General features: G+C 47.4%; 9 protein-coding genes across 9 annotated transcripts; 3 read left to right on the top strand and 6 right to left on the bottom strand.

The window, feature by feature from the left end:
* Positions 1–209: 209 nt before the first annotated feature.
* On the bottom strand, positions 210–1,111 carry RhiXN_07939 (glutathione S-transferase; the record flags this gene model as incomplete). Its single annotated transcript, XM_043327755.1, has 3 exons — positions 210–775; positions 831–958; positions 1,026–1,111. The coding sequence occupies 3 exons, from the start codon at positions 1,109–1,111 to the stop codon at positions 210–212; spliced, it is 780 nt and encodes a 259-aa protein (XP_043183140.1).
* Positions 1,112–1,375: 264 nt separating this feature from the next.
* Positions 1,376–2,280, bottom strand: RhiXN_07938 (glutathione S-transferase; the record flags this gene model as incomplete). Its single annotated transcript, XM_043327754.1, has 4 exons — positions 1,376–1,786; positions 1,822–1,943; positions 2,004–2,131; positions 2,192–2,280. The coding sequence occupies 4 exons, from the start codon at positions 2,278–2,280 to the stop codon at positions 1,376–1,378; spliced, it is 750 nt and encodes a 249-aa protein (XP_043183139.1).
* Positions 2,281–5,138: 2,858 nt separating this feature from the next.
* Positions 5,139–6,798, top strand: RhiXN_07937 (uncharacterized protein; the record flags this gene model as incomplete). Its single annotated transcript, XM_043327753.1, has 5 exons — positions 5,139–5,239; positions 5,294–5,472; positions 5,523–6,327; positions 6,403–6,475; positions 6,535–6,798. 5 exons carry the CDS (start codon positions 5,139–5,141, stop codon positions 6,796–6,798), a joined length of 1,422 nt encoding a protein of 473 aa, XP_043183138.1.
* A 1,693-nt stretch (positions 6,799–8,491) lies between these two features.
* Positions 8,492–9,812, top strand: RhiXN_07936 (phosphatase activator; the record flags this gene model as incomplete). The annotated part of the gene is made up of 6 exons (XM_043327752.1): positions 8,492–8,761; positions 8,817–9,176; positions 9,273–9,444; positions 9,505–9,581; positions 9,637–9,747; positions 9,807–9,812. The coding sequence occupies 6 exons, from the start codon at positions 8,492–8,494 to the stop codon at positions 9,810–9,812; spliced, it is 996 nt and encodes a 331-aa protein (XP_043183137.1).
* A 1,541-nt stretch (positions 9,813–11,353) lies between these two features.
* RhiXN_07935 (Tyrosine kinase domain-containing protein) lies at positions 11,354–13,655 on the top strand (the record flags this gene model as incomplete). Its single annotated transcript, XM_043327751.1, has 15 exons — positions 11,354–11,521; positions 11,570–11,740; positions 11,812–11,937; positions 12,008–12,124; positions 12,187–12,246; positions 12,295–12,303; positions 12,452–12,562; positions 12,620–12,674; positions 12,807–12,967; positions 13,033–13,080; positions 13,149–13,169; positions 13,229–13,351; positions 13,405–13,470; positions 13,520–13,528; positions 13,593–13,655. 15 exons carry the CDS (start codon positions 11,354–11,356, stop codon positions 13,653–13,655), a joined length of 1,308 nt encoding a protein of 435 aa, XP_043183136.1.
* Positions 13,656–16,600: 2,945 nt separating this feature from the next.
* Positions 16,601–17,189, bottom strand: RhiXN_07934 (Retrotransposable element Tf2 protein; the record flags this gene model as incomplete). Its single annotated transcript, XM_043327750.1, has 2 exons — positions 16,601–16,843; positions 16,878–17,189. The coding sequence occupies 2 exons, from the start codon at positions 17,187–17,189 to the stop codon at positions 16,601–16,603; spliced, it is 555 nt and encodes a 184-aa protein (XP_043183135.1).
* Positions 17,190–17,253: 64 nt separating this feature from the next.
* RhiXN_07933 (Retrotransposable element Tf2 protein) lies at positions 17,254–17,769 on the bottom strand (the record flags this gene model as incomplete). Its single annotated transcript, XM_043327749.1, has 1 exon — positions 17,254–17,769. One exon carries the CDS (start codon positions 17,767–17,769, stop codon positions 17,254–17,256), a length of 516 nt encoding a protein of 171 aa, XP_043183134.1.
* A 171-nt stretch (positions 17,770–17,940) lies between these two features.
* Positions 17,941–19,755, bottom strand: RhiXN_07932 (Retrotransposable element Tf2 protein; the record flags this gene model as incomplete). Its single annotated transcript, XM_043327748.1, has 1 exon — positions 17,941–19,755. One exon carries the CDS (start codon positions 19,753–19,755, stop codon positions 17,941–17,943), a length of 1,815 nt encoding a protein of 604 aa, XP_043183133.1.
* Positions 19,756–20,003: 248 nt separating this feature from the next.
* On the bottom strand, positions 20,004–21,194 carry RhiXN_07931 (Retrotransposon-derived protein PEG10; the record flags this gene model as incomplete). Its single annotated transcript, XM_043327747.1, has 2 exons — positions 20,004–20,685; positions 20,761–21,194. 2 exons carry the CDS (start codon positions 21,192–21,194, stop codon positions 20,004–20,006), a joined length of 1,116 nt encoding a protein of 371 aa, XP_043183132.1.
* Between the last annotated feature and the right edge of the window lie 225 nt (positions 21,195–21,419).

Genomic DNA, 21,419 nt, shown 5'->3' with positions numbered 1-21,419 from the left:
TCGACTACTGGCAGATCGGTCGAGCGACACGATACAGGTTGAAAACAAGGACAACGGTGCTTGGCTCCTGCCCCTTCCCAACAGTTGTGTGTTACATTTTTCCGTATATCTAGAGTGATTCACCACACTCGTAGTTTATTTTACTGGTTTATATCAAGTACGGCTACATGATCAGAGCTTCTCTGCAATCGAAGATAGATCGCAAAATATCAAACATCCAGATAAAACCTTCCAACGGTCTTCTCAACGCCGTCCCAGAGCGCCTCCCATCTCCCACCCTGCCATTGCCTAATTTCCTGCCAAATTCTCTCGTCTTGGCCATCTGCTCTCTTGATCCAACAAAAAGCAGCGACGAGTACCAAATCCGCATAAGATATCCGAGTCCCCATGACAAACGGCCCTGTAGTGTCCGACTCAAGCAAGCGACCGAACGTCTCCCAGCTCTCTTGTACCTTCCCCCATGTCTGAAGACCCTCTTCCGCTAGCTGTTCCAGCGATTTCCCAAATTTTGCTTGTCTCGTTCGGCGGTAGTACTCTTCTCCCCGATCGTCTAGAAATCCTGGTTGACCCACTAGTGGTAGCATGGTTGGAGCCATCGGAAGGATCAGCGACGAAACTCGCTCTATAAAGACCCGTTGGAGAGCTCGAGTGCCTGGAGGAAAGAGTGTTGGGTACTCTGAACTAGGGTATTTGTCATCAAGATATAACGCAATCTTGAAAGAGTCGGCGATGTAAGTTGGTCCTTTGCTAGGGTCGCTGGATGGGTCTGCTATCACTGCGGCAGATATATTTGAGATCACTTCGCTCGCTTACGAATACCAGAAACTTACTGGGAAGGGTATACTGGGGTGCATTGTCGGAAGTCGGGAGTACCCCAAATCGTTTGAACGTGGGCTCAATATCTGGATATGACACATACTCGACCCGGTAGAGAATTCGCTTGTAGATCAACGCGAGTCTAAGACAGATTCAAATGAACGTGTGTTCGTTCGTTGACCAACAATTTATTGAATATATGCACTCACCGGGTCTTCCATGTGTTGGGTGACCACGGTCCTACCTTGGAAGCTATATCGAAAAACACGATTGGATTTGCTTTGGTTGCAGCCATTGAGTACTAAAGGTGGTGGTAGTTTTGTACTGGGACTGGACGGTAAATTATGTCCGACCCTCGAGCGCCTGGGAAGTGACTCGAACACCATATGCCCGAACGGGAGTCGGAATGACATTTTCTTTTCGGGCTATAGGCACTGGCTTAGTTATGCCTGCGTCGGACGGGCTATTTATTGAAGGGACTTTTGGTCCGACTAATTGGCCAATTGTACATAGTTTCAAATCATTATTTGAGACAGCTCTATCCTTACACTCAGCCCGTCTATCCGTCCACGCGGGAGGATTTGTTCTCAATCGCTTTCATCGCTTCCCAGTGCCTTGCCCACCTTCCTCCCTCCCATTCTAGCACATCATTTAATCGAGCTGAATCCTCTCCTTCAAGGCTTTTGATCCAATGGACCATTCCTCCAACAGCAAAATCCAGAAACGAGACAATGTTACCCATGATAAACGGGCCTTCGTCTTTGGTCCCATCGTTCAGCTGCAGTGACTTGCTAAACGCAGCAAACTTTTCGCGCACTTGTTCCCATTTCTGAGCAGCTACATCATCGGGAAGAGGCTTGGTCCTGTCCCCCCTCGTGCGATTCAAATATTCGGTCGATCTATCGTCGAGAAGGCGAGGTAACAACGGGGCAAAAATCGGCCCAATGGATACGCCAATAGTTGGGAAATACTGTGTCACGATCAAGTGTTGAAGCGATCGAGTACCGGGGCAAATATTGCTGGGTATTTTGGGGCAGGATATTTGTCGTCTAGGTAGATTGCAATCTTGAACGAGTCTGAAATGTATGTTGGGATTCCATTGGTCTCACTTGACGGGTCGGCAATCACTAGACGTCCGAGAGAATTTAGATTAGCATGCGCCCACTTATTCATGCAAAATGTTTTACTTGGGATTGTATACCGTGGGTGGTTATCAGATGATGGGGGGACTCCCAGTTCTTTCATCTTTGGCTCAATGTCTGGAAGTGAAAGGTATTCGACACGATAAGGTATGCCTTTGTAGTCTAGGGATAACCTATTCGGCCCTCCATGCTTCAGATCAGCGTGAATACAAATTACAATTCAACAGCCGTACCTTGTCTTGTATGTATTAAGTGAGAAAGAAATGCCGTTTTTGCCAACAAGGTCGTAGAAGACGACTGGATTGTCTTTGGTGGCGGCCATGCTGGTCGAGTTCTGCTATACAAGAACGGGATTTACTCATACCTGGTATGCGAATTTATCCCACTCTAAATGATGGCGTCAATCATAGGTGACTCATCACTGAATCCTGCGGCCTTTTGCCGAGTGTTTGCCGCAGCTATCTTGCTGCGTTGCGCCTCATTTTTGCAGCTGTGGCGCAGTCCGCTTTGTGCTCCAGTCGTCCATTAGCCGTGCGATCTTCGGTCTTTGATCGATCGCCTGGAATTTGCGTGAATGCGACGAACTTCCGAACTGGACCTTGGAAGCTATCACCGCACCATAATGAAACTGACCGGAGGACACATTGCACTAATAGCTAAATTCATTTTGAAGTTGGAGTGGTGGTTTTTAGTTGGGCAAAGAATAATGACAGTCACGAGAACTAAATCAAGCGTAGATATAACAATAAACAGGCCATCAGTACCCAAAGTAGCGAGACGGAGACAGAGATCTGCAGAGAGAACCAAAGTCCAATTCCAATTCATTGTTGCCCACCCGGCGGAATAATAAGCGTGACTTCACCTGCATCGCCACCTTGACCCTTTAGTCGCCGCCTTACTTGTTACCAACGCACCTATGACCCATGCCAGTAGGTCAGATTCCACGCGAATTTGTCTTACATAACTGCTCTTGAACTGGGATTTTGCTTTTCTAGTATACCCGTTTTTCGACCATCCGCTAAAATCAGTTGGTTTCACAACGGATGTAGTTTAGACACTTTCCTCAAGGCGGACTGTTACGACCGACAAAGGGGACTCTGAATTGCACGGCTTAGGTGAGACCAGTCCATCATCCCCAACCGCAATCGCCAGCGGCATGAGATAAGCGCTGTGGCATTTCATCCGCTGTTAGTCTTTCGCAGCCACCCCAACTCCCTGATTGCCACCTTACGCGATATTAAAGTACTCATGATTTACCGACAGGGTTGAGTTCCATTTGAGAGTCTTTTTCAAAATGGCCGCTCTTAGACTCGGTCCAGTCGCTCTTTTGGAATATGCCCAAATTTTGGCAGTAGCCGGTGCTAAACAACTGACTCCAAAGTGAGTACGTTTGAATTCTAAAATGCTGTGTCATAGAGAGAAAGGGCTATTTCACTTTAATAGAAAGGGAAGATCCGACGCTTAGATATGTGATATCAATGGGCGGTCGAGTGCACCACTGCAATATACGTCGACATGGCAAATTAGCCGATCGAGGCATTTTCTACACCTTCCAAAGCTCATTTATAATTAGACCTCCAAAATGTGCCGTGGCTTGACTCCAACACCGGATCTATTCTTCCGTAAGTCTATTAATTCAGAAAGTGTTACTGGGGAATGACCTTATTCCCGCTTCCAGTCGTCGGGCCCATTTCCAACATCAAGAAACAATTAGATATATCAACCCTTTACGAGCAGGAGTGCCGGCCTAATCGACACTTTCAATACCCTCGGAAGTTCACTAGACTTACAAGACCGAATGAGTCAGTCAGAAGAATAGCTCCGCGTCTTTGGTCACTCATTCACGGAATTATAGCATGGCGCGGATGATACAAGGTCAAATAAAGGTATAGACAAGTTGAGTCTTCTCACGCGAGAGCCAAATTCCACTAAATCTCGATGGAGCCAAGGTGTCAACATTGAAATTAGGTATTGATTTTTGGTGGTCCACCTATCGGCGTTTGGACTCCAGCAGAAGTTCTTCTTACGGTATTTCTGAACCTTAATGGCACTTCCATTTGGCTCGGCCATTGGGCAGTTGGCCTATAGCGCTGCGAGTCAAATAACCCCTTCTTGATTGTATATTTTGTTTCCATGATAATCCCAGCGCCCTCCTTTACCCAACATGATTCTCTTTCCATTTCAACGTCATTCGAGAAACTTTGAATTCAGTTTCGCCTAATTTTAGTTATGGCATTTCGCAGCACTAATTCAACCACCCGCTCTTTTCATAGCTAAACGCATACTGCTTTGGCGAAGGATTATGGACGAAGGGTGTTCACAAATTTCCCATCGAGTCAACAGCACCTGTCGCTTCGAAAGCGGTGTTCACTCGCGGTACGTCTTCAAAGTTTTAAAAATATTGACCGAAACCCGATAGGTTGATACAGGAGGTCAGATGCTCGGCTATACCCTTAGGGGTTCGAGCTTTCAGTATGGCAGCGAGGTGATATGATCATGTTATTCCGACTCCCCAAAGAGCGGGAGTCATTATTACATCACATGTACCTGGTATTGAATAGATGCCAAGAAGAATTATTCGTCGTGAGTTTACGCCCGGTCTTATGGACAATCTAACAACTGGCTTTGTTGCAGAATCGTACTGTTAGATGAAGCGGGACTATATCCGTATGCCCCACTTCGGCGGGAGTATCGCTCGTCAACACAGCGGTGTATCAACTAAGTTATGAGAATGCACGAGAGCAGGAGTGCGTATAGAGTTCTCAAATGAGAAGCGCCAAGTACTCAGGGGCGTTCCTCACATGCGTGGTATATGCGCGATAGCTGGGTGTGCATCCTCACCAACTACTCGGATTTGGACGCTGATTTCACCATTCAGCTCGTGTTTCTTGGCCTAATCCATTGTTTTTGTGGAGGAAATGGTTCAATGGGGAAAAGCGAGTAGTAGGGGGACGTACCTTTCCTGCCCCTATCCTCGTCGCAGCTGACGAGGTCCAACTCCATATATGCCTTCCGAAGCTATTTTGACTGTGCTTCTTTCGCTTGTTATTTGGTTGCATGAGGCTCACGGCAAACAAATAGCGCTCCTGAGCACTCTTCCGGAAGGTATAAATATCTGAGGAGGGGGTGCGATTTTCTCCCACTGTACTTTGCGGATCCCAACCTCTGCGCGCTACTACTATGACTATTGATCTGTTCTCTCGCGTCGCTTTAATCCTCCTCTGGGTTCTGGCTTTTGCCACTCCAGTTGGGGATTATAAGTCGTTGCTGTTGGACACGGGGTAAGCACTTCTTGAGCATGGTTGTTTCAGGCGAGTTGACTTGGGTAACACTAGTCCGTGGCCGAGCCTGCCAATTGCTCGCCATGATTCGTATCCTCAAATTCCTTATGTTCGCGTTCTTGCTCCGAAGCTCACTGCCCGCTATGCTCTCTCGACTTCTCTGGTTTACAGCGCCCCTATCAAAGTGGGAAAGGCCAAGAAGTCACGAGCCAATCATCGAGAAGCTACGCCAGGTTAGTCATCCCCGTATCTTTCTTGATTTATTTTAATCGCCCCTTTTTAGTGTTTTCCAGTATTATGGGCAGAGCGAACAATTATTCTATCGAATTGGCTAGCCTGACCAAGATTATCGATTCCACCATCTCGTTCCTTATCGAGGCTCCCGTCATTGCTCACACGGAGCCTCCGGTATCTCTTAGCCAACCTGTTGGCTATAGGGGTGGACTCGTTCGCTTGGTCCCTGGCGTCCATCCAGCCTTACTGTGTAGGCGATTCAAGTCGGTCGTCATCCGGTTTGCATTCACCTCCTGTCTGGTTATTTCTATCATTGTCGGACTCTTGGCGCATCCACATGCTCCCTGTTATGTTCTTGACTCGGATCCTAACCCCGTTGCCCCTTCTGTCTGCAATGATTCCCAAAACGCAGCGCCGACCACACTCGAACTGTTGCCCCCACTTGTGTTCTCGCCGCTGTCCACCGACTTCATCTATTTATCCTTGCCTGTGTTCCCTCCGCTGCCCAGCGAATTCCTCTTGCCCCAGCTTGTGTTCACTCCCCTATCCGACGAGCTCTTGGACCTACCTCTGTTCGCTCACGCACCTGAACCACCCGATGAATCTCCACCCCCGATAGACTTGGACTCAAGTTTCTTAGAGCCCGCACGCGTCCCGCTCCCGTCCATCACGGACGACGAGCGAGTCGCCCTTGACCTTCCCATTGTCGAATATAGCTCCGTCCCGGTCGATGTTGTCCCCGCCCTCTCCGCCGGTATCGATGCAAAGAATCGGGCCGAGGGCACAACTGATATGAATGACACATCGACCGGAGGCAAAACATTGGAGCCGGAAGTATCGACCAGTTCTACCGGGTATGTTGTTTTCGCCATACTTGTTTATATATGCGAGCGAGGACTAACGCCTGTTTTTCCTTTTCTTTTTTACAGGAAGTCCTCTTTGTGCGAGTACTTTGAGTTTTATCGGCCGCCAAATTTAGCAAACTATCCTCCCGAAGATAGAGTGAGTACCAAATGTGTTATTCTGTTTCTATTGCTCATTCTAAAGTAATATTCTGCTAGGCGCGCGTCAAGGAGCGTGAGATTCGTCTCGCCAAGAAGGTGCAGACGAAATGCAGGCGCGAGGACGCAAAGGAGGGGAGGGAAGAGAGGCAGCAGGTTTCGCCATATATGGCGGTGTGGATGGAGATGTTGAAGCACGGGTGTATCCCAGCTGGCGGGGAGGGATCGGAGGGGTGCGAGGTGAAGAGTATTGCTAGGTGGAAAGATGATGCGCAAGGGAGGGCAAAGGTGACGAAGGGAGTGAGGTGGAGGGATGAGGTGTGACTATGAGTCCAAGGTTGGGTGGGGGGGGGGCGTGAGTGGTGGAGGGACCGAGAATGGGGGTCCGGAGGGAGGACGGTTGACTCGAGAGGGTGTGTGCTACGAAGCCCCGACACTCACTCCACGCATCATACCAGCCACGCTCAGGGCCACTCCGTGCCGATGGCCCCGGCACGGTGGAGCGTGGTAGGTTGATGGTGGGATGGGTTGAAGGGCGGACTAGTACTAACCTTCAGTGGGAGTCGTCATAAAAATAATTTCATATTTTATTGTACTTTATGTCTGTTATTTATCACGGCGGGACTGGAGCTCGTCGAGGTTTTTTGGCTTCTGGAAGTTTAAAGGGCTTAATCTATTGAAGGAAAGCTCTTTGAACTGAAGTATAAGACATGCACCCTCAGAGATGCAAATCGAAGCGGGATATCTGCTCTCTGATGCGAAGTTCTGCGGGTGAAAATTAGCTAAGAAGATGCAAAGAAGGCCGGTAGCGCTAGCTCGATGAGTTGTGATAAGACTTACCCTAAGTTAATACAGGAGCTATAAGTGCCTGGCTGCCTTTCTACCCACTCTATTATACGAGCCACAAGCTCAGCTATAACCATTCATTTGGTGGTAATTGCGTCCAGACGAGAGCCAGTCAGTCAGCTGTGCTGAATTGTCAGCATCCATCATTCGAACACCTATATGCGCGCCCAAGTGAGGCATTTGTATGTGTTTGTGCCTCTCGTACATGTATATATACTCATCGAAAGTTTTCCTATAAGTCCCATTTCGCTAAGATGTAGACGAATCCGAGATTTTTTTAAGTCCAGCTTCGCCATACCTGCGCTTTTGACAAGCGAAATTGAAATATATGATGGCCCAGGGTTTTAGTGCTAAATGATAGATGATTTCGGCGCTTTGTTTGTATTTGGCATACATTTTGGTTCAGGTAATCATCTCTCTTGCATTTTTGTGTGCAACAAATGTTACCTAAGATATTGCACAATGATGCCATAGCTTACGGAGGGTGATGCAATGTAGCCCACAAGATCGAACCATGACCATCTCTCATAGCAAACATTGTCCAACTCGCCGACAACTTTGACTCAAAGAGGGCAGTAAAGCCAAAAAGGAATATGGTAGGTATCTACCTTTTTAACATTGATTGAACTCGGTTCGGTTAAAATTGGGCATTTCGTCTTTTTAATCCGGCAGCCAGCACGGGCAGATATTTTCGTAGATTCGAGTGCATGCTGTGCAAAGCCACAGTCAATGGCTATAGAGTATTAAAATAACATGCGCATTATCGACATTGAAGGGATGAAGAAGCCTTGCAAACCATATCCCATTTACCGCGTCCGAAGGATTTGTTAAACGTTTGATTATCGATACTACGGCTACAAGCACAATCTTAGTGAACGAACCAAAAATGCCTAGTTTCGTGCTGACTGAGCTAATGCAAAACTCCGAGGATCTACACAGCGGAGTCAAAGTGTATATGAACAAACATAATTGGCTTGAGAGCAGATGTTCTGTCTTGTTTGTTGAAGGACAGAATACTCCAAGGTACGGAGTATTGCCGACGATCCGAATAAGGAATTTGTTTATTTATACTACAGTTAAATTACATAATAAGGCAAGGAGAGCCTGGTTAAGCGCCCGAGTTGGTTCAGCGTCCAACCACCATCACACGTGCCCTCCTCTCCCTCCACCAATGGCGACTGCTGCGTCTCCTATCACTCAAGTGTCCCAGACCCCGACAGGAGGTCTTAACCTCGCTGGTCCTGGCCAGCCACAGCTGTTGGCTCGGCTTCAGCTGGACCTTCGAGGTGTCCGCTTTTCGGTTGACCGCGAGAAGATTATGAACTTGCCTGAGTCTGTATTGTTGTGTTTGTTTCCGAACGGACTAGTGCTCAGTCGTCAGAGCGTCGCTGGATCGAGTGGATACGATGACGAAGAGGGAGAAGACGTCTATATCGTCGACGTAAGTAACATACTCGCTCAGCGGCTAACGATAAACTCATATTTGATCTGGATAGTTTGACCCGGACTGCTTCGCCTATGTCCTCGAGTTCTTCCGCATTTCTCAAGACCGTTTTTACGGCACTGCCACAACCCCCGGGCTGCTCGCCGCACAACAGTCTCTTCTTGATACGGCCTCGCCCTCTTCCTCTCCTGGCATGGACTTTGGATCTCCCAACCAGAACCCGCTCTTGAGCAAACAAGCGATCATTGTACTAAGGGAAGAACTCGAGTACTTTGTCATTCCCCCCGATGATGGAGGCAAGTCGGGCGCCGGCACGGATCAACATGGTATTGCGAATCAAGTTTTACTCGACATGAAGCGCGAGAGTGGAGTTCAACTGCTAGAGAAGCGACAGATATTCACCGCTTTACAGGTAAGTTGCCTACTTCATCCACCATTAGCCTATTGCTATGTTTGCTACCTTTGTCGGCCCCTATTTGCTGTACCTTGTACTGATAAACAGTTATAGCGCAACGTGAACAAGGAAAACAACGTAGCCGAGCAGCATTTGATCGACATGCTCTGTATGTCCGGATTTAACCGAGACGACGCGTGGGGCTATCGTGCCCTTGAACCCTCTCGTTGCTGCATTTCATCAATTGCTCTCGTGCTTCTCAAGACAGGCATCAATCATCCAGCTGGTGGGTAAAAGGCTTTTGGCCAATCCACCGGGTTGCTTACTTTTACTCTTGCCTGTCCAGACGGTAGCCCAGTGACGGTCGATCAACAGCAGATGGCCACTGCACAAAAGTTGCTGCTATTCTGGAGGAAACCTGCTGTAAGTTTTATTGCATCCAAACAACCCGCGTAGACTGATATCACTTGTTTGACAGCGCAAGTGCTGGTGGGACGGTGCCGAAGCTGTTCTCCCTCCGAGCAAGACCTCTCCCTCGCATATCGTCAAGTTGTGGGCAAGGCGGGTATGGACGCTCGAACTGAGCTTGGTACGTCACTTGATCTTTCCTTATCCCTGATCGTTTCGTATCTGACCCCTGAATATTAGATATAACCGTTTAACCGCCCCCGTACAAAATACGCTCCCTTTCTTGTCTTTTTTCCTTTCCCTCGTTCCTTTACGAAATCATGTAAGCCTGGATTGTCTTGTACGCCTCTCCGTATTATTTTGTCGCAACTTGTCTGCTTGGTCCGTACCCTGTGGCCATTTGTTTGTTTGCTGGTGATTGGATATATGATGCATTGGTTATACCCCATTTAATGGCCGCGACTACAGCAAAACTCATAATGATGGAGCTCAGGATCATTCGTGATGCATTGTTCATCATCAATAAAACGTCCGGGATGTCACGGGAATACATGCCGAAGATACGTCTGGGGGATGGTAACGCACTTCAGAAACCTTTGAAATTCTGTTTCAAGTCCGCTCTTGCCCTCTTGCTTGATCCATCACCCCCAAACCCAAGGTTAAGAACTATGAAGACCTCGTCCGCGCTTATAATCATAACATACTCTCCGCCAAATGATGTTCCCGGCTCCACTTATGATAAACTACTCTTCAACTCATTATCCTGAGCTTTCACTCAAGTTGACGCACAACTTGCTTAATTCATTGTTACTCGTCCCCTCTTTTCCCCAAGCTGGCTCACGCTGTTCAGTCTATCTATTTACTTCAGTCACAATTTCATTACTTTATTGTCTGTTTAGTCTTGTCCATTCTCCAATGCATTTAGTCACCTCTCTTCAGTTGACAATTGCATGTGTGGTAAAATAACAAACAAACTTCCTTTGTTAACCAGGACACTGTGAGTGGTTGATAAGTTTTATTTGTTGGGCCAGACATGTACTCCGGGCTACCCCTTAGCATACTCTTGCTACCCAATCTGCATGTGGAAACATTAACAACCCCCGGATGTATTTTTGGCACGTACACTGGCGCGCAAATGAAATGCAACACGTAATTGCATTCGATAAAAGTGCGTGCACAGCCGATCGAAGGCAGCTCAGATATCGCAACACCGAGCACTAAACCCAAAGGTGTCCCTATGCGTAGCCACCTTGTATTGCTAAGATTTGTCGTATTTAGACTCCGATAATATATATCTACAAGCACTAAACCGTGGGTTTACGACCCTCCAATTTGCAGTGCTGTCTGTGGCTGTTCCAATTCGTTACTGCGATCGCACTCCACTCACAGTACCATCCGCGTGACTTACCAACCTGATCGCTTTGGTCTCCGTATGAGCAGCATCAACGACTGGACTACGATCAAGCATGCCGCTGTAATCGCTCTTGTTTTGCCCCTCACCCTCAGCGAGATTTAATCCAGGGCTGATGTACGTGGCAAGAGCCAGGCGCTCGTGTCCTAACGGTTTGAGATACCTCGAGGTGATGGGCATAGCTTTGAGATCGAACGTGTTGAGGTCGTTTTCATCCACTATTCACAGGCCGATACCACCCCTGCAACTTGGAACATAATAATAAATCTGACAAGATTTCAGCGGGTAGTGTGCACTTCGTTGATAATAGATCCCTTTTATGAAGCCTGACAGAAATTATCGCTGTTGTAGATACATTAGTAATCTAGTGGCTGGAATGGATGTCACCTCTCTTCTTGACTTGAGCTCAGTATACCCAGTAAAATCCCGTCCCTATAGCCCAGTGACTTTTTATCGTGGCATATATCGAGATGGCAAGGCAGTAGCCCTCAAAGTTACCAAACCATACGCTTTGCCTGGAGTGGAAAATGCAAGGTGGAAAAGGGTGAGGCATGGAATGAACTAGGACATGATAACCTTATTTCTTGTATAGAGAAGGGAAGAGGTGGCCCGTATCTGGTCCGAATGTATGCACCCAAACGTTGTGGAACTTATCGGCAAGGCGACCTGTGAATTGCAAAACGTTGTCGTGTATGATTGGCACGAATATGGACATTTGTATGAATACCTTGAATCTCAACCCAATGCGGATCGCTTCCAGTTGGTAAGCTATCGCCCACATAACAGACCCGGGTAGTGAGTCTCTAATAACGTTTGGCTTTTCGCGAGCACCAGAGCACGCAGATATGCAAGGGCGTGGCATATCTACATGGCAATGACATTGTCAGTGTTCTTTCTGTTTTTGTCCGCATTTGCAATTTCAAGGTGAACATTACTATAGATACACGTAACCTGTGTGGTGTAAGTTGAGATATGCGATACCTGCATCTACCCACCCCATGAATATTGTTCCAACTCCTTATGATTTTAGTGGCAGATATTAGTATCAAGCAATGGTGTTCCTCGGATACAGTTATCTGTAGGGACAGTTTCGACCACTACTGATCCTGTCGAGAGCTGGAGTAGAATCTGGGGGGTAGTTTGGCATGTAAGTTTATATCGTTGCGCTCGCTACGGAGGGCCGATTGATCCGGTCCTTATAGGCCCCAGGGTTGGCGCCATGAGACTTCCACATTTACATTTGCCAGCGATGTATTTGCACTGGGCATGGTACGTCAGCTATCCTGACATTCAAATTTATACTAAAACTACTTCAAGACCATACTGGTAGGTATTTTTATGCGCGTTTAGTTGAAATCACCAAACGAGAGCTCTTTGGTTGATAGAAACTATCACCACAACCCAATATTGCACATTGGATACAAGACACTTGATATATATTTCGCATCCAGGATGGTGAACATCTGCCATACAGGCGGATCTCATACCAAGGAGTAAGGCTGGGGACATTGTATGGAGTAACATCCGTAAATGCCTGTCACATAACGCCCAAGACCGACCATCTGCTATACAAGTTCGAGACGCTGTGAGTCTCCGTTGGCCTTGATAGTTCCGGAGCTAATTGGTTTTTACAATATCATAGATGGATGAGAAGGTCAAGCTCCAGTACGACGACCAGGTAACTGATGAAGAGCTCGGTACTAGCTGTATACAGCTGTATACATAACAGATCGTATAGTGCCTATAGGCATCAAGCTGAAAGTCACTGAACACACGGTGGATGATTTAGTTATTTTTTAATTCTGTTTATTCACTTACCGTATTATTAGACCGTGCACGACCTGTTGGTCAAGCTATACGCACGAGAACATCCCCTCTTCTAGGGTTTGCCGTTCTAAGAGATGATCTGGCAATGGTGTCACCATGGATGAGAAACGGTTACGTCACGGTATATGTTGTCAGGAATCCAAGCTGCAATCGCCTTGGATTGGTGAGTTCTATTTGACATTAGTTTCAACCGCTGAGGGTAGATCTTTCGTCCTATTGTCATTGTAGTGTGCTCAGCTCGCGCAAGCGATTAGTTATCTCCATCAGAATAGAGTCGTAAGTGCAATTATGACTATGCATCAAGACCGTAACTAGAATCTGAGGCCCACTTATTTATCATCAAGGTACATGGGGACATCAAAGGCGTAAGTCTCATTATTATTGATACGATTAGATACATGCTTAATGCAAGTGCTCTATTTAGCCCAATGTACTTGTTTCCGATGAAGGCACAATTCAGATTACAGACTTTGGCGTGTCTATCACGGATCACCAGGAGATCGAGTTCAGTGGGACTTCGATGGGTCAAGGTACACAACGATGGCAGGTCAGCGTAGAGTGTATTATTATCGAGTGTTTGTTGATAAAGAGTTGATAAAGGCACCTGAGATACTGCTTGGACTAACGGGTAGTACAAAGGAAGCAGATGTATATGCGCTTGCGATGGTTGGTCTGATCCTCACATTTATTTCAAGGTTTACTGATCCTGTCGTAGACAATGATTGTAGGTAACTTCAGGTCCCGCCAATTAAAAATTTGACCGTTATCGGATCATTCAACTTATGCAGGAAGTATTCACCGGACAGCAACCATATGGAGACATCAACTGGCTACAATTGATGCATCGGTGATGTACGACCACCTACGACCGCCTCGTCCAATCAGGTTGCCAATCGATGAGATCGGAAACGGAGTCTGGCAATTGATGACCAGCTGTTGGCTGGCGGAGACGAATGAACGACCAACATCAGGCCAGGTGAACGAATCGGTAGGTCAAACTCACATCTGGCAACATGGAACAACATACACATGTCTTATTTAATTTCAGTTACAGTACTATAGTACAATAGCGTCTCAGAGGGAAGGCTACTGAATATGAACATAGGCTGATTAAAAACGTTTCCCGCCAAGTATCATATAGTGCTCACCAAGCCGATTTTGGTTCCTGTTGGTTGCCTGGATGCGGCGCGTGTATAGGCAAAGTGACTATCTCACTTATTTCTTGCGTTGGGTTTGATTCTGAATATTCTTACAACTGGAAGTAAATTATGTATGATTCACTGTACATGTACAATCAACAAATATACCACATCATGAAGGACAACGCCTTCTCACTGAAGAGAAGTGGTGCAAACGATTCCCTTTATAAATAATATACTGCTGACGTGTACATGGATAGCCTAAAACCAAATCACCTAGGGGATGGAAGTGCTATGGAGCAAATATTACTATAAATGCTACCGCTTTGTTTGGCCAGGGTAACTGTGCGAAGACGGTGTACCACAGGAAGTCGTAAGTAAAAATGTCTTAGCAATAGTTAGCAATTATTGTTTTGCAATATTGCAAGATCTTTTACGCTATTCTTGCAGTATATTGGCAAGAATGTATAAACATATAGCATTGATATATGCATTATGTTTATCCATGCAACTACAGTACTGTTATATATTAATGGATGGTCAAACAAGTTCAATTGTAAGCCAAATTGATACTCACCAAGCAGTCTTTGCCTCAATTGTAATTGCTGGTACAATTCAACCTGAAAGACAAGTACCATTGATGTCAATGATGAACTGAAGTTAGAAAGCCAAGGAATACTCACTATTTGAGGATTAAGTTGGGATACTTTCTTGTTGATCTTATGACGTGCAAAGATCCAAAGCTGCTGTAAACAGTAAATATACGTGCAAAGGTTAGTGTCCAGGTAAGCCATCATTCCATTCACTTGAATTTGATCCTCATCTTTGTCTTCCTGTTTGTCTTCATTCTTATCTTCTTCACCTCTGTTGTTGCCCAAAATATTGTTATTGATACCTATGTTGACATATTGTTGGTCAGGTTCAAGGTTGTCAAAGCAATGGCCATGTCAATCAGGAACACAAAGACTGCAACTCAGCTTGTGCTCTGGATCATCTCCAAAGTCTTCCATAGGGGGAGACCTGTTTGTGAGAGCTGATAGGTGGTGTTGGGTGGAGTTCCCATTTATTTTGGCCTGTAGCACTTGATCATCAAGCACTGGTGAGGGAGAGCATGGGGGTGAGGACAGAGGACAAGGGTAACATTTCTTGTGATCTCTGATGGTAGCTGGTAGTTGCAAGTCACCCTGACACTTGAAGCAAGGGCAAGAAGCATAGGTTGGATTGATCTACACAGCTGGCTTGCAAATGTATGCTAGGGGAGGTGTGGATGGCCACTTGTCCTGGACATGGTCACATGACCAGTACAAGTGGTTGCATGCTGGCCCAAGCCCAAATTTGGGGGTAGCAGGTGTAATCATGGGTTGTCAGCTGTCCTAGATGTCTGTAAGGACATCAAGGCAGTGGGTGCTTATGGCTGTATGTACTTGTAACTAAACTGCTTAAGGTGGTGGGGATGCTACTATGACAACAAGCCACTAAACTATGGTTACCAAGGCTATACAGGCAATGGCAGACTATCTAAGTACAGTGAACAAGCCACTTAAGGCAGACTATGTATGTGACTAAGTGATTACTAGACCTAAGGTCCTTGTACTAGCGGAGGAAAAAGTTTGGAAATGGCACGTGATTTGGGCGCTAAAAGAAAACTTGCTCTCCCCCGGCCGCATGAATGTAGTATATAGAAACAGGAAATACATTGGTTAAAATACAGTAGGAGAGATAAACAAGTGTTAGAATTTTGTTGGGAGTCCCTTTGACTTAACTAAAGCTGTTACCTGAGATGGCATTTTCTGTGTGTACTTATTGATATCATGCTGTGAAGGATTTCCAGGCAGCTTCAGTGGCATTCCAAAGGTGCTCAAGACTTCTTTGGGCCCCAGGGGTACTGTACACACGTTGCTTAAGTTCCATCCATAATGGTTCTATTGGGTTTAGGTCTGGTGAACTTGGGGGGTGTGCAATGTGTTTAATACCAAGTTCTTCACAAGCCTGTTTGGCTAGCTTTCCTTTGTGTGCCGGGGCCCCATCTTCAACTACTAGCATCCTGTGTCCCTTGACTTTCTCCATCTGTGCAATGAAGTCCTTGTTGTGCACCACTGTAAGGTGGGCACACGCTAGTGGAGTCGGGCGCTTAAGGCCGTACTACTACAAGCAACACTTATGTAATCTACTGATAAGGCTAAACTAAGTCCGCTTTAAGGCGGCTTCTACTACTACTACTAATGCGAGGGGCCTTAGGCCTGGAGGTGTGGTGAGTTAAGGGGTGGGGTGAGCGTCTGAATACTACTGGGGGCCTGCTACTTAGCTGGCTGACTAATCCTCCTCAATGAATATGAGACAAGGTAAAATTGACTTGGTGTCTCCAAGCGATTTTCCTGCTGTATATATAGACAAATGCACACTATCTACATGGTCTGTGCGCGTGAGAAAAGAAGTACAAGTGACAAATGGGAAGCGTGCTGCGGGCTGCGCAGAAGCGTGGATTTCTCCTAAGCGCCCTTGGCACGGCATCTCGGCGCGGCATCTCGGCATAATAAGCGCCGAGGTCACGTGATCAGAAAACATAAGATAACGAGTTCGTAAAAAATAGTAAAAATAAGAGAAAAATGAGGCGAATCCAATGGTATATTTTGGGAGATTGTAACATTGCCCCCCCCTTAAAGGCTCTTGGCGGCGTCACAAGCCTTTCTGAGTCTAGCTTGGTTGAAGCGCTTGATCTCTTCCTGGCTGTGTTCCAACAGTTCCTCCGGTTCCCAAGAGTTGTCTTCTGGTCCGTAACCCTTCCATTTTATTAGGTAGAACCACTTCCCTCGTTGTCTTTTTGAATCAATAATTTGCTCAACCTCGTATTCTTCCTCTCCTTCAATTGTTTCAGGGGGAGTCGTTCCGGGAATGGTTGGCTTGGAGATTGTGAGATTTTGAAAGTAGCCCTACGTAAAAGACGTCATGGATTTTCAAGGTTTCAGGGAGTTTTAGTTGATAGGCGTGACTTGAGATCTTCTCCGTGATTTCAAAGGGACCCAGGCGTTTGGGGTCTAGTTTATTGGAGTTGGTCCTGAGCTCCACGTTTTTTCCGTCCAACCAGACTTTTTTGCCAATCAAGTATGTGGGTATTGTTCCCTTTTCCCTGGTCATCCTTTCTTTGCTCATTCTTAGGGCCGCTTTGGCTTCTTTCCATTCCTGAGCCAAGGTATTTGCCACTTGATCTGCTTCAGGGACATTAGACGGGACATTGGATGGGTTCATCACCGGATTTCTTCCGTATACTAGTTCAAAAGGTGTTTTCCCAGTAGCTGCATGTTTGGCGTTGTTATGCGTATTCAGCCAAAGGTAACCAAGTGGCCCAGTCCGAGTGATCGGCGGCTACATAGGATTGGAGGTAGAACTCAATGAACTGGTTCACCCTTTCTGTTTGTCCGTCTGATTCCGGGTGATACGCGGAGGAGAACGCTGGTTTGACTCCAAGCCGCTCGTAGAGGGCTCTTAAGAATTTCCCTGTGAAAGTGGTACCGCGGTCCAAGATAGTTTTGACTGGTAACCCGTGTAACTTCCATATGTGGGTGATGAACAGATCTGCGAGGCCTTTGGCGGTTACTTTTTTGGACGTAGGGATGAAGTGCCCAAACTTGGAGAATGAGTCAATTACCACTAAGATGGCATCGTGGCCCTGTGACTTGGGAAAGCCCGTGATGAAGTCATACGAGATGGTGTGGAACGGGAACGGGGGAACTTCCAAGGGTTTAAGAGCGATGACTGGTGCGTGAGCCCTTCGGTTGGCTTGGCAGACTGGGCAACATTCTACCCATTCCTTAGCCGAGGATTTCATTCCAGGCCACCAGTAGTTCCAACTTATGAGTTCCAAGGTTCGTTGCTGCCCGGGGTGTCCTGCTAATGGCAAGTCATGGAATTCCCTTAGTAGACGCTCTTTGAGAGGTTCTGAGTCTGGTACAACTAGTTTGCCACGGTACCATAGCAGGTCTTCTTCCCAATCATAATCTCAATAAGCCTTCCAAATGGATGGTGGCGCGTTGTCAGCGTCCTCTGTTAGGAACTGAATGATTGGTTCTAAGGAGGGGTCTTCTCTTAACTTGGAGCGTATTTCCGTGACAATTTCCAGTTCTTCTTCTGACGTATTGGCGAAGACTTCTGTTGGGAGCATAACTTCTGGTTCAGAGGGGAGATCAACATAGTCTGAACGTCTGGATAGTGCATCTGGTTTCCCCGATTGTTTCCCTGGTTGGTAGTGGATTTTGAAGTTGTAGTCACTCAGGAATATGCGCCACCTAGCGTGCCTGCGATTGAAAGTCCTAGCCTGCATCCAATATTCTAGGTTTCTATGATCTGTGAAAACCTGTATTGGCCTGTCTGTTGCTTCTAGGAAAATTTGCCATTCCTCTAATGCCTTGATAATTGCCAGAAGCTCTTTGTCATGGGTGTCGTAATTTGCTTCGGCTCCCAAGAAGGATTTTGACATGTAGGCAATGGGGTGCAACCGATTATCTGGGCCTCGTTGACTGAGTATGGCTCCCATGGCTACTCCCAATGCGTCCGTTTCAAGGTAGTAAGGGAGGTCCGGGTTTGAATGAATGAGGACGGGCGACCGGGTAACAAGGGACTTCAACTCTTGGAACGCTACCTCCTCTAGGTTACCCCATGACCAAGGGGTTTCCTTTTTGGTGAGGTTATGGAGGGGGCGTGCAACCAAGCTGAAATTGGGGATGAAGCGTCTGAGGTAATTCACGAATCCTAGGAAGGCCTGGACCTGTTTAACCGTTCTGGGCGTGGGCCAAGTGGTGACAGCCTTGATCTTCTTCTGGTCCATTGAGAATCCATCCGGGGAGATGACAATACCAAGGTAATCTACGGTGGTCACGTGGAAGTGGCATTTCGACAGCTTGCAGAATAGTTGGTTCTTCATAAGGCGGGATAGTACCTCTCTAACATGGATCGGGTGGTCTTCTGGTTTCTCCGAGAAGATGAGGATGTTGTCTAGGTAAATTACCACGGTTACGTCAATCAGGTCCCTGAATAGGTCGTTCATAAAATGTTGAAACGCTGCAGGGGCATTGGTGAGGCCAAATGGCATGACTAGGTATTCAAAGAGGCCGTATTTGGTTCTAAAGGCCGTCTTCCATTCATCTCCTTCCTTGATGCGTACGTTGTTGTAACCCCAACGTAAGTCCAACTTGGTAAAGATTTTGGCGTGACGTAATTTGGCCATGAGGTTGTCCTGTCTTGGAAGGGGGTAGACATTCTTGTGGGTTACATTGTTCAACTTCCTGTAATCAACGACTAGTCGGAGAGACCCATCAGCCTTTTTTACAAACATGACCGGGGCGCCTGCTGAGGAGGTACTAGGGCGGATCTTGCCCGTTGCTAATTCCTCATCGATATGCTGTTTTAGTGCCTTTGATTCTGCGTCGGTCATGCCGTATATGGGGCCAGGAGACAGTTTGGCATCTGGGACAAGGTCAATAGAGATATCATACTCCCTATGTGGAGGGAGGACCTTAAATTCTTCTTTGCCAAAAACCTTAGCAAACTCATGGTATTGAGGGGGGAGGTCTGCTAGAGGGTCTGAGTCCGCTTCCTCCTCGGAGGCAATCTGAACTTGTTCAGGGAATGTGACTAGTCCCTGTTGCCAATCAATAAGAGGAGCTTCTGCCGTTAGCCATGTCATGCCTAGGATTGCCAGGGTGTTGCCAATGGGGCAAACAAGAAATGGGATGGAGTGGGTATGGCCATTGGCCGAGACGGTGAGGTGAACCTGGTGCCAAATGCGACCAGTCTGAGAGATAGTACCATCTAACATTCTCACAACTCGTGGATTTTTGAGTTGGGTTTTTGGGATTTTATATTTTTCCACAATCGATGGGGAAATAAAATTTGATGTGGCTCCGGAGTCTATGAGTGTTTTGAGGGGTTCTGCCGGGGAATTTTGGACATATAGATCGATAAATAAGAGGGGTTTTTTATTTGAGTCTAAAGCAAGAGATACAAATTCAAAACTATCTAGATTGTCCAATTTGGGAGTCAGGGGCTTGGCAGCAGTCCTCGACTTCAATCTTTTCCCGACTCTACATCCTCAGCAACCTTAGCCACCTCCTTGACTGTGGCTTTCCACCCGTTGGGGCACTGCTTGATGCCGTGACCCTTTTGTCCGCATTTCACGGATAGCCCAGATGCGCGGCGGCGGTCCCTCTCCTCGGGGGTGACGTAATTGGGGTCCTCTGAGAGGCGGACCCGTTGGGTGGTAGTGGTGGAAGTAGTGGCCACGGTGGCCGGGGACTTGGCGGGTGCCTTTTTGGGGCGGTTTTCCTCATTCTTGCGGCGGATGTTATCAATTTTAATTGCCGCCGCAAAGATGGCTTTGAGTTTGTCAGGGATGCTATCCTTGGTGGACAACAGTTCCTTGACTTTCCAGTGGAGGCCTTGCGTAAATTGTGCAATATAGGCCTCCTCGTTCCAGTCTAGTTCTGCGATGAGGTTGCGGAACTCCGTAACGTACTTGGAGGTGGTAGAGGTTTGGACCAGGGTGGCTATTTTCCTGGCAGCGGCCCGCTTGGCATCGGGGTTGGCAAAGGCTTCCTTAAATTTGGCTGTTAAAGCCGTGATAGTGGTAGGAGGGTTGCCCTTGCCTTTGATAATAGCCCCGATCAGGGGGAGCGCCCAGTCAGCTGCCTTGTCTGTCATGTGGTAAAGGATCCACACGACCATCTGCTCTTCTTTGTCAAACTGGTCCCTGTGAAGGGCAACCCAGAGCATCATTCAATCCAGCCATTGGGTGGCTTTGCGGCCCCTGGTGTCTCCCTTGTACGGGTCGGGGAGGTCCATCTTGGGTCTCTTTACGCTGGACCCAGCATCAAAGGGGGTGAGGGACCCAAGGTGCCTTCTAGGCGTTCCCTGAGGCTCCTTTTTTGGGCGCCTTGGCTCTTTGTCTTCTTCGGAATCAAATCCCGTTCCTCTTGATGGCCTGAATGGGGCCTTGAGCCCAGGCCTAACCGTGCCTGGAGTGTGGGCTTCTCCCCCTGTGTGGGTAGGGGGAGTGACAGGCCCAGTTGATGGGCCAGGCTTAGTTTGGGGGACTCCTTGATCCTTATCCCCGAGGAGGTCCGCTGTTTCCTTGCATATGGCCCTAAGCTCAGTGATTTGTTGGCTTTGGGCGCGGATTTGGTCCTGCAGGGACCCAACTGTGGCTGTGAGGGCTGTGATAGCCTTGAGGAGAGCGGTAGGGGACGGCTCTGGTTCCATCCTGGGCAAGTCTCGCGGAGCGGGAGATGTGCTGCAAGAGGCCGGTTGGGAGTGGGATGGAATGGAACGTTGAGAGGAGCGAGAGGAAGGCCGGGAGTAAGGGTGTGGGACTCCAGAGCAAGTGGAGGGAATAATGAAACAGCGTGGGGGGAATGGGTGCCTGATACAGGACTTATGAGCGGTTTTTGCGCAAGATGTTGTTTGCTAACTCCTTGCGTCAAGCAC

Source organism: Rhizoctonia solani, chromosome 9 (genome assembly GCF_016906535.1).
Source record: "Rhizoctonia solani chromosome 9, complete sequence".
Classification (NCBI taxonomy): domain Eukaryota; kingdom Fungi; phylum Basidiomycota; class Agaricomycetes; order Cantharellales; family Ceratobasidiaceae; genus Rhizoctonia; species Rhizoctonia solani.
Note: the sequence above shows the minus strand (reverse complement) of the source record. Positions and strands in the feature narration are given on the sequence as shown.